General features: G+C 39.1%; 1 protein-coding gene across 4 annotated transcripts in view; it reads right to left on the reverse strand.

Annotated features, from left to right (window-relative positions):
• Positions 1-9,828, reverse strand: part of TTN (titin) — a 269,061-nt gene extending 259,233 nt beyond the window's left edge. For 2 of the 4 annotated variants that reach the window (XM_074363965.1, XM_074363963.1), the window contains exons 1-5: positions 7,325-9,598; positions 4,904-5,107; positions 3,134-3,421; positions 2,570-2,655; positions 2,214-2,458 (exon numbers count right to left, since the gene is read on the reverse strand). In XM_074363965.1, coding sequence (XP_074220066.1) covers positions 2,214-2,458; positions 2,570-2,655; positions 3,134-3,421; positions 4,904-5,107; positions 7,325-7,499 — 998 coding nt within the window. In that variant the 5' untranslated portion in view covers positions 7,500-9,598. The other 2 variants (XM_074363962.1, XM_074363964.1) reach the window with 2 other exon arrangements.
• Positions 9,829-10,305: the final 477 nt, after the last annotated feature.

Here is a 10,305-nt window from a genome sequence, read left to right on the forward strand (position 1 = left end):
TTGGATAACCATTATTTTCTCCATATATTGGTATTTTAATTTCTTAATTATTTTAAAGCAAATCTTGCAGGCTAAATAACTGGGATGGTTACTAACGAATTCTCAGAACTTCTAAGACAGTCACAATGCTCCACAGAATCAGGGAAGCTCTATAATTCTAAATGACCCTCGGCTTGGATTAAAAATATGGTGAGGCCCTGAGAAACCACATTGGGCCTGCCTTGTGATTTCACAGTGTGCAAACTTGGAGTTAACCAGAGACAGAGCACATTTCTTATTTGATAGCTAGACGAACTTTTTGGTCAAGGCTTCATATTAATGTTGACCAATATCTTTACTTTTTTAGGTGGTCAATGTAATCAAGATTGGAAAATATCTAGCATTTTTCCATGTATCTGTTGGGTATTTACATGGCCTCTTTGTGTGAAATGCTTGCCTTTTATCCATTTTTTTCATTTGTGTTGCTCACTTTTTTCTTTAGTAATTAAGTTGTGGAAGCTTTTTGATACACCTGGCGTATTAGTTCTTCTCATAAGTGTAGAAAGCATTTCCTTCCAGCTCTACTGCTTTCATTTGGCTTCCCTATGGGGGCCTCACCCCACATCACATGTGCAGCTGTGTGGGCTCCGCACTGATGCCAGACCTGTACCACTCACTCTGCAGCCGCTGCGTGTTTGTTACAACACTTTCACAGCAGAGGCAATGAAGCACCTTGAGGAAGAGGCACCTTTAAAACTTTTTCACTAATGCACTCTTTGGTTTAGCAATGACCTCCCTTTTGCCATAGATAGATTTTTATGTAGTGAAATCTGTAAATCTATTTTTAAACGCTCTTCCCTATAAATGTTTTCACCAATTTTGTTCTCGTTTTTTGTTTATCTTTTGAAATGTGGCTCTCTAGTCAAACTGAGTGGTGTGAGGTAGAGGTTTATATTTATTTTCTCTTTATTTTGTAAGTGCTCTGAGGAGGGGGTTTTTATTTGTTTTCTCCCAAACGGAGAGATAATCGGGCCTGCATTCTTCATCGAGCAAAATGTCCTTTTCCCCAGTGAACTGAAGGGTCCCTTTGATTAAAAACTGAATTTCCTGGATAGTTGAATCTGTTTCTGGACTCTGTTCTTCTCCTCTGATGCATTGTCATTCACCAAATCATACTGTTTTGATTATAGTAACTTCACAGTAAGTTTGAGATGAAATATCTACTTTTTTTTAGATGAACTATCTACTTATTATCCTTTTAAAATTTTTCTTGGCAGGGGAACTTTTTCTACATTTAAAAATTAATTTAAACTGATCAAGAAACATTTTTTTGTTTACTCCAAATTTTCCCCTTTTATCAGTTTACTGCATTAAAAAAAAAAACAAAAAACCTTAGCATGTTAAGCCAAAATCCAAAGTTTCAAATTTGCTATGGATAGTTTACACTTGACTATATAGTTTCTGAGCCCTCATGATAGATGCTTACTTTGTAAAATACTTTCATATTAACTAAGCCTAGAAACCCAACAGAAACCCATTTTATATTCTAGATAAAATAATACAAGCACATGTAAAACACTTACAAGGTTTTCCTTATTATATCAGAGCCAGAGAACACCTGTATAACTATTTTACATTTACAAGGTACCTTCAACTAATGACCTCGCTGAATCCTCACAACACACCTTGAGATTATTCTGTGATTCTCTATAATTTACAAATGACCTTAAGCAAATTATTTAACTTCTTTAGCTCCAGTCACCTATGTATAAAATTAGGGATGCTAATTCTTAGAGGCTGCTGTGTATATTTAACGAGATAATGTCCACAGAGTGCCAATCAAATGTCTGACATAGAGAAAGTGATCAATATATATTAGCAACTATTTTATTATTATTATTTCCTAAATCACATTTTAGCAAGTGATCAAGCTGATTGAATGCAGGACTTCTGACCCTAAATTCTGTGCTCTTCTCATTTCCCTATGTTTTTTCTTGGCCCCAAATCACATATTCATTAAATGGTATACAAATAAGAATTCAGAATCCAAGTTTATAAAGTTCTCTAACATATCTGTGGATAGTGAGGATTTATGAAAATCAATCAGTATATTCTAGGTTTACCGCCTTTATCACATGCTACATGTCTGACTGCTTACTTCTATTTCTCTTCTTATTGGATTAAACCTAATTCAAAAAATGCATAGTGACCTGATCTCTTTTAAAAGGCTTTACCTGACAGGAGATGGGGTCGGTGCCCGCACGTGTCTGACTGGGGAAGGGGAGTGTCTTATTGGCGATGGTGACTGCTGGCGAGCCAACTGTGCTTTGGCAGCAATGGATGGTGGTGTGGGAGACCTCGACTTTGGCTTCGGAGGTATCCTGGGAGGTGTTTTGTGTGGCAGCTGTTGCCCAGTGGCACCATCTATGACCATCTCAGCTGTTGCAATTGATCTGGCATCAAAGTGGGCTTCAATCTTCTGTAAAAGAAGGAAAAAAAAAAAGCCCATGTTGAGGAGGAATAGTTGGTGAAGCACCTATCTGAAAGGCTTAAAAATGGACAATATATTAAAACAAAACCAAAAAAAAACCTTTTCAATCCGGGTTTGTCGTGTTTCTGAAATCTGAGCAGTCGAAACAATTGTCTTTGTCTTTTTAGCGGGTACTACTTCTTCACCTGTAGGAAGGGAAAGAGAAATATATAGGAGGGGGCACAAGGACCCATTTAAAGGGATTATGTTCATTCTGACTACAAAGTTAATAAGATTTTCTAGGTGTTCCAATGGAGAAAAATGCAGAAAGCTCTAGATTTTGTATGAATATAAATTAGGTTGAAACATAGATAGTATTTATTACTAGATACGAATTTACTTAGAATTTTTTTAAAGTATTATTTGTCAACAATTTGAAAACACAGATGACTTAATTGAAATACTTTCCAGTTTTTAGTGGGGTTAAAAAACACAGATGGTTTCAATGATTCTGAACTCCTGCATAGAATCTCAAGAGACTTTTCGTGGATGTTGAAAAGCCAGCTTTGATTTCAGCTCACAGCATCCCCAGACTGCAGAGGGGAGGCAGGTGGTCCCTGAGCCCCACTTTGTCCTAAATCAGTCTTCGCCCCTCCTCCCTGTTCCTCAACGTCCAGCACGTACCTTGAACCAGTAATTCAGCAGTGGAAGTAGCTCTTCCAACGCTATTGGTGGCGTTTACTGAGTAGGTTCCGGAGTCTTCGGGGTATGCTTCTGCAATCAGTAAGCTGTAGAGCTCGCCTTCTTGTGAAATTTGAAAATCAAGGGAGCTCTGGATTTCAGCTCCGTCCCGGTAGAACTTCACCACAGGTGTAGGGATTCCAGTCACTCTCACTTGGAGTCGCACTTGGCTTCCTTGTCTCACAGTCATGCTTTGCAGTCGTTGAACAAAATTGGGTGGCGCTGTCTCCGCTGCAGTAGGAAGAGAAAAAAATCAGGACCTCCAGCCAGGGTGCTCCCAGCTGGCTATTTTTAAATAACCACCGCTCTGGTTCCAAAATCAGGCAATGACTTGCAGATTACTTGCTGAACCAAACATCCTTGACTGTCCTTGAGCCCAGTTCATCCATCAGATGACAGCAAGAATGGAGTCAGGAGATGGCAGATGGCAGCCCCGCCACCGTTTTGTTTTGTTTTGTTCAGCAGTTCTAGGCGACCATTTTTTTTCTTCCAAGAAAAAGCCCAGATCTTGTTATAACATTTCTAGAGAATCTTTCCAGCAGTACCTCCCAACTTCACATCTAGCACTATATTAGTATGTGTTAAGGTAACTTTACATATTTCAGTAAGTTGCATTAAAAAGAATTCCAGTGGCTGGTTTGATGGGTGCACCTGTGACTCAGAGAATCATTAAATTTTAATTTAATTTAAAAATCCTAAATCATCTCCAACTTGATCAGTATTCAAATAACCCAAATATTTACTTGCATTTAAAATGTTAATCCAAATAATGACAAGATTTAATGTTAGTTATGCTACAGAAAGTGATTTTTTTGTTAATTATGTTAGAAATTTTTTTATAAATGAAATGCAAAGTGTGAATGGGATTAATTTTGACGTTTTTGAGCAATAAACAACAGCAGATGCTGTCAACCCTGTGCATTTTCCATTTCTGAACTTTCTGGATTTATGTTAAAGTTCATGCCTGATGTCACCTGATATGCCATCTGTTTAGGTCAATAATAGCTCTATAATTGAATAGTGCTGAAGGTATAATTTATTGGATAAACACATGTAACATTATGCAGCTCATGAAAGATATTGTTAGGTACTATGTGAAGTAATGCCATGTTTTGTGTATTAGTGTCTTACCAGGAAGTAAAGGGTGGAGACAAGTGACAGAGACCATGAAGATTGGTGATAACTTTTCTGGGAAAACTGTGTCATTCATTTGAATCACAAAAGCGTTGGCCTTTTTCTCTGTAGGTTTACCATGTAGTGTTTTTAGAAATTGAAAGTAAATGAAGAATTATTAAACTTTATAGCCTACAGCAGTATTTCTTAAATGGGTGGTCTGTGGACCACCAGCATTAGAATCATGTAGGTGCTGGTTAAAGTGTGAATTCCTGGAGATACACCTATTTCCTTAGTAGGCATGTAGACAAGGCTCCAAGCCTTTCTACTTGCTCAGAAACATGATTTTTAATATTCCCTTAATAAACTTCTGAGTGTTAATATGTGTACGGAGGAACTGGTTCTCAGCCTTTTTTAGGGGGAGAATTAAATTCCACAAGACCATCAACTTTGCTGTCAGTTCAGCATCAAGCGGGCCCTTCTCTAGGCTCACACTGCATCTACTTGTGCTCAGTAGTTTTTGTGGACCCCCCGCCCCAGGTCCTGGAGATGCCGTCTAGGGGAGGGGTGCAGAGGACAGATTGGTCCCCTCCAGCCTACCTGTCACGAGAAGCTCAGCAGTACTAGTTGCTTGTCCAGATCCATTGGTGGCTCTCAGGGAGTATCGTCCACTGTTGGCTTTAGTCACGGCGGGGATCGTCAGTCTAGCGCGGCCATCGCTAAAGGAGATCTGCACGCCGGGCAGAGTGGAAGAAGAAATCACCTGGCCATCCCTAAACCAGCTCACCTCAGGAACTGGGAAACCTGGAGAGCAAAGAGAATTCATCTTTAGGTTTGGGGCACTGCCAGGTCCTCTGCTCTGTCCCATTATGTTCACTCCCTTGTCTTAAACTGTAAAAGCTACCCAGAGTGTAATGCTCTTTAATGACAGTGAACATCTGACAGCTGTGTGATCGAAGTGCAGACCCACATGAGAGAAGACTGTGGGTTCATGTAGAGGCCAGCACCTTCGTTTTATAGGGGAGGAAACTGAGGCCAAAAAAGTCTTAATGATTTTTCTGAGGTCCCTGAGTTAGCAGTGGCACACAAAGGACAAGAATTTACATCTCCTGCCCTCCTGCCCAGGGTGCTATCTGATGCAATTTAATAGACATCATTAAAATCATGAAAGAGAAGTATAAAAGTGAAGAGCCAAGGAAACCGGAATAAAGTGTGACTGTTACCCTCTTCAAAAACAAGTGAGGAGCAAAAGCAGCACAGGGTCTCAGGTTGACCTAACAAGCATAAGAGGACACACTCGTCTCTCAGCTTCCTCTGCGGGGACAGGGACACTGACTTCCTGAGCCCTCCTGCCTCTCAAATGTGCAGCCAGTAAAAATGCCATCCTGCGGAGGGGCAGCTTCTCATACAACCAGACATGAAGCCAAACCTCATCTTTCAGAACAACAGGGATACTTGGACTTGCAGGTAGAAAAGCCAAGTTCTCTTCGCCCACCATGAATTGTGGGGCTAAAGACTACAAGCACACGGTTTGATGTTTGAAGTAGACTAAAATCCTGCCTCCAGGAGGCATGAGGTAAATTCAGGGCCTGGTTTATTTTGGATTTGGCCTCAAGGCTGGTAATCTGACTCGAACTCAGGAGGTAAAGATAAGCAAGAGAAAGCTTCCTTCGTTGTCCTCATGTTAGCCAGTCTCCCACCGTGGCCAAATGAAGAGTTTATTTGACTAATTCGTGGGGTCAAATATTTTCATTGGTATATTTCTAAGAATTTATTAGCACAAAGTGTGAAGGAACAAAAAGCTATGGGGAAACTGAATTCCACGACTCCACAAGCAGGCAAAACTCCCGCTGAAGCCCTATGTGTTCTGCTCAGTTCAGAAGTTACTGAGTGTTACAAGATAAATAAGTAAATTATTTGGGAGTCAGAGTTCGCCATGCATGAGAAGAACTGAATTGGTCTCTATATACATGTACAGTAGAAACTGAAGAATGATTACATGATGTTTGTGCAATGTGAAAGTGTTATCCGGTTATGAATAAGATCAATACATAAAATAGAAAACAAAAGGAAAGAGAAAAGAAAAGGAAATCTTATTTTATATCTTTATTATAAGCCATAAAATTAAAAAAAAGAGGAACAATGCACCATAGAGGTGCATCAAACATCGTCTTTTAATTAATCCATATCATCTTACATGACCAGTTACAATACTGAAGGAGACAATATTGATTAATTTGGAGGTTATTTACAATAGAGTTCATAGATTACCCCTACTATGTTACATGATGACAGGTCCCAGAAATTATCCGTTTTCAAAACCAGCCCTGAACTGAGTTATAAAGAAGGAAAAGAAGAGGAAAAAAAGACACAGAACTTCCTTTTAAATAAAATTCTAGGGTTGTTTGTGTCTCTTTAGTATAGGAACCCAAGTGGTAGATAACATTTTTGGTTGTCATTGCAAAATGATTGGAAAGGCTTTGATTTTTACTAGAATAACTTATTAAAGATTGAAAATGAAAGAATAAAATACGTAGGCGTTAGCTCATCACTGAAAGTTCTGTCTCTGAGGAAAGTCAGTTATATTATTTTCCGTATAAAACCACAGAGGCTCAGGCACAGAGAGCGCTCAGCCCCAGGCTCCTTGCCCAGCAGCTCCCTGGCTGGCCCCTCCAAGGCTGGAGTTCTTGGCTTCCAGTCGGGTTCTGTAGCTATATCCAAATATAGAATAACCAAATTTGGTCCTACTTAGCAGCTGGATTCTGACGGTAATTTTAATCCAATGCTAATTATTTTGTTTCGTGGAATTACAAACATGAATAAAACATTTTCAAGCCATTATATTGTCATATTTTGTCAGGACTCTGAACGGTATACCTTTAGAGTGGCCCTTCCATAGAGCTGGGCCAGTTTTACACAGTGAGAGCAGGGCTTAAATTTGGCATCAAGTCCCACAGCAAAGTTAACTTACTGGAGAGGGGGCAAGGAAGACAAAGGAATGGTGGGAAGGGGTGAGCTTACCACTAATGTGAGCCTCAAAGGTTGCGGTACTACCCTCCAGTACCACAACACTTTGTAACGGCTGCGTAAACGTCGGAGCTTGAGTTGTCATCTTTTTAGGCACTCTGAAAAGGAAGAGAAAAAAATTAGACGGTCTCAGGTAAGGAGCTACTCTGTAGATGACAGAGATACACATTTTCCAAACAGGTTGCTCATTGATTATCTGTGGGCCCAGAGTGATGGGCAGGACTTGTGTTTGTGGCTTGACTTTGGCCTCTGAGTTCACTTGTAACCTGACAGAGTAGCAAGTGTAAGGGAAAATGGAAAAAAATTCAAGCGAGCAGAGAAAAGGAATGCACTCGTCAAAGAGGGAAATTCAGTCATACTAAAGGGGAAATCTGGGAGAGAGTTGGAGAAAGGGAAAGCTGGAAAAAGCTGGAGATAGTGACGGATAATAAAAGAGATGTGTGAAAAGTCTAAAATGAATCTTTGCATCAGTTCAACGTTTGAAAGAATTATTTTAAAAAAGTTTCCTTCCCCTCAATATTTTTCATTCACTGTATCTATAAAGTTGAGAAAGATTCAGGCACTATTACTTTAAGTAATCCAGGTGACTTATATTTAAGAGTCATCAAAATGAAAAATTTGAATTTTGCACTTTCTTTCCTCCCTTGAAAAGTTTTGGAAAGACTTGTCAACTATGCAAACCTTCTGCAGACAGCATACAGAGCTTTCTGTTTCTTAATCTTTCCTCATATTGTACCTGCTCAATAAATGTGGCTACTGTTGAAGTAATATTCAGGAAAATTTAAACTTAACTGAGTAGGCCAAAATTTATTATGGATCTGAAAGAAAAATACTTGAGATTTTAATGTGCCAGCTCTGAAAAATGGAAGTTGGTCTGAAATGTAGTTGAAGTGAAAATACCTAGGCTTTCATAGCATAAATATTAAAAATAAAAAATATGTAATTGGAAGTTAAGTTCTTTTGTTATATGGAAGAAAGTGCTTTGCCTAGAGAGACTATGTGAAGAATTTTCTGTTGCATAAATACCTTATTACTCAATGTGACTATTCCACTATTCTGATATAAAAAAAGATTTCAGTGGTCAATTGCTTCACTGCTATTTTTCATAAAATTTTCTATTTACTAAAATTTTATGGAGCAATACTCTTTCTAGTGATAAGTCTGTACCTTACTGTAACTTTCTTCACTTAGTTAAAAAGAAAATGAAACTAGAATTCTGAGACAAAATTTAAACTTGAAAAATTCAGATAATATCCAAAAGCTCCTTGTGAAACTATTGTCAAGAACTTCTTATCGTAGCATATTATCTTTAGGACAAGTCAATTTGTGTGTGTAACGTTTCCTGTGTATAAGCTAGTGCATCTTCTAAAAATAGCTGTATTCTTTTACACAATTTATGTTTTATACACCTATGTATGTATAGGCATTTACAACTAGTGATCCAATCCCAGGAAGATGGAAAAATCAACGTTTAATTCAAAATAAGTCTCTAAAACATTTCTTACCCTCTTAGCATCAACATTTATCTCATATCATGTAACTTGATTGAGTTGAATTAAAATACATAATGAAATTCTGAGTATTTTAGAAAACAATTTTATAGCTTTTCCTTTTTTTTCTCCAAATATTAAAATGTATTGCAATTAACTAGCCTAAATTGGTCTTCTATTCCTATTGTTTAGGTAAATTTTGTTGCTTTAGCACTCGCTCTTGAGGGCCCTTTGTCTAATTAGAGCTGGAGGTATGCATCTAAAATGTCATGTTCCCAAAATAAACTCTCCAGCGTTGACTGACAGCCGGCAAGTGTTCTGTCACTGTCCTGCAACTGATATCTCAGCAGTTGATTCCCTTAAAAAGTCATCAGGGTGTAGCTGATACCACATGCATTTTATCAGAGCTATTCTTGGTGTGTCTCACTTTATCACGGAGTAATATAACCTTGAACATTCTCAAGAGACAAAAAAAAAAAGGCTATATAAAAGAAGCAAACATTTCTATCACCATTTCAGACCTCATCTTTAAAATTTTTAGAATATTAGGCGCATCTGAACAATTTGAATCATTGCCTGTGCTGATATGCTAAAACGCTGAACTTCTTAAAGAAAAGCGTTCCCCTACTTTAAAACAGAATTTAACCAGCAGATTCAAAGAGCAGACAGCCCCAGCACCAAGTAGTTAGACAAACACCTCTCTATAGGCGTTTAGCACACAAAGCTAACTAGAAATAGAAATCACTAAGGAAGGGACTCTACTAATAAGAAAAGACGCTGCTCACCTGATTTCTCAAGAGTGCCCAAAAAGGGTGGGACTAAGCCCCAGGTGGCTTCTGAAACGACGTCCTATCTAGAGTTGGTTTTGTCGACCATCTCCAACATGAATCGGTGAGCCTCTAAACTTAAAAACAAAACTACACAGTCGAGACTGTGTAGTTTTGCTTTTCTATGCAATCCCTACACCCGAGGCGAGGCTGGGAATGCACGACTGCTCGAAAGCAGGGGTCGGGCCCTGCCCTTTTATTTGCCAGATCTGCTGACAGCCCCGCAGCCTTAGGGCAGGGCGCAAGGTGATTGGCTCTCCCAGGAAAGCATGATGGGAGAAGGACCTATTTGGTAGGCACGGACCACCTGTTCTTTTGATTGGCAGTGCTAAATTTAGCCCCTCAAAAGAGGCTTTACCAGGGAAATAGAACTTTACTGAGAGAATAACTCTATTGAGGCTGAAGGAAGAGCACCTGTGGCCCCTGTTAAACTCTGACAACACTGGTCTGAGGAGAATTTGTGACAATAGAAGACACTTGTGGGCAATCAAACAAAATAGCTCCAAGCCTGAGGGCTCTGCCCTGAGTCAGGCGCCGTTCCTGTTCCCCTCCCCCACACAAGCAACCAAATGGACCTGTCAATCATGACAACAGATGAGGGAATTTATCTCCTGCATAAGACTTCACTTTCTTTGAAGAATCAGTGCTTAAAAACCTC

The sequence above is a fragment of the Camelus bactrianus genome, chromosome 5, assembly GCF_048773025.1.
Source record: "Camelus bactrianus isolate YW-2024 breed Bactrian camel chromosome 5, ASM4877302v1, whole genome shotgun sequence".
Classification (NCBI taxonomy): Eukaryota; Metazoa; Chordata; class Mammalia; order Artiodactyla; family Camelidae; genus Camelus; species Camelus bactrianus.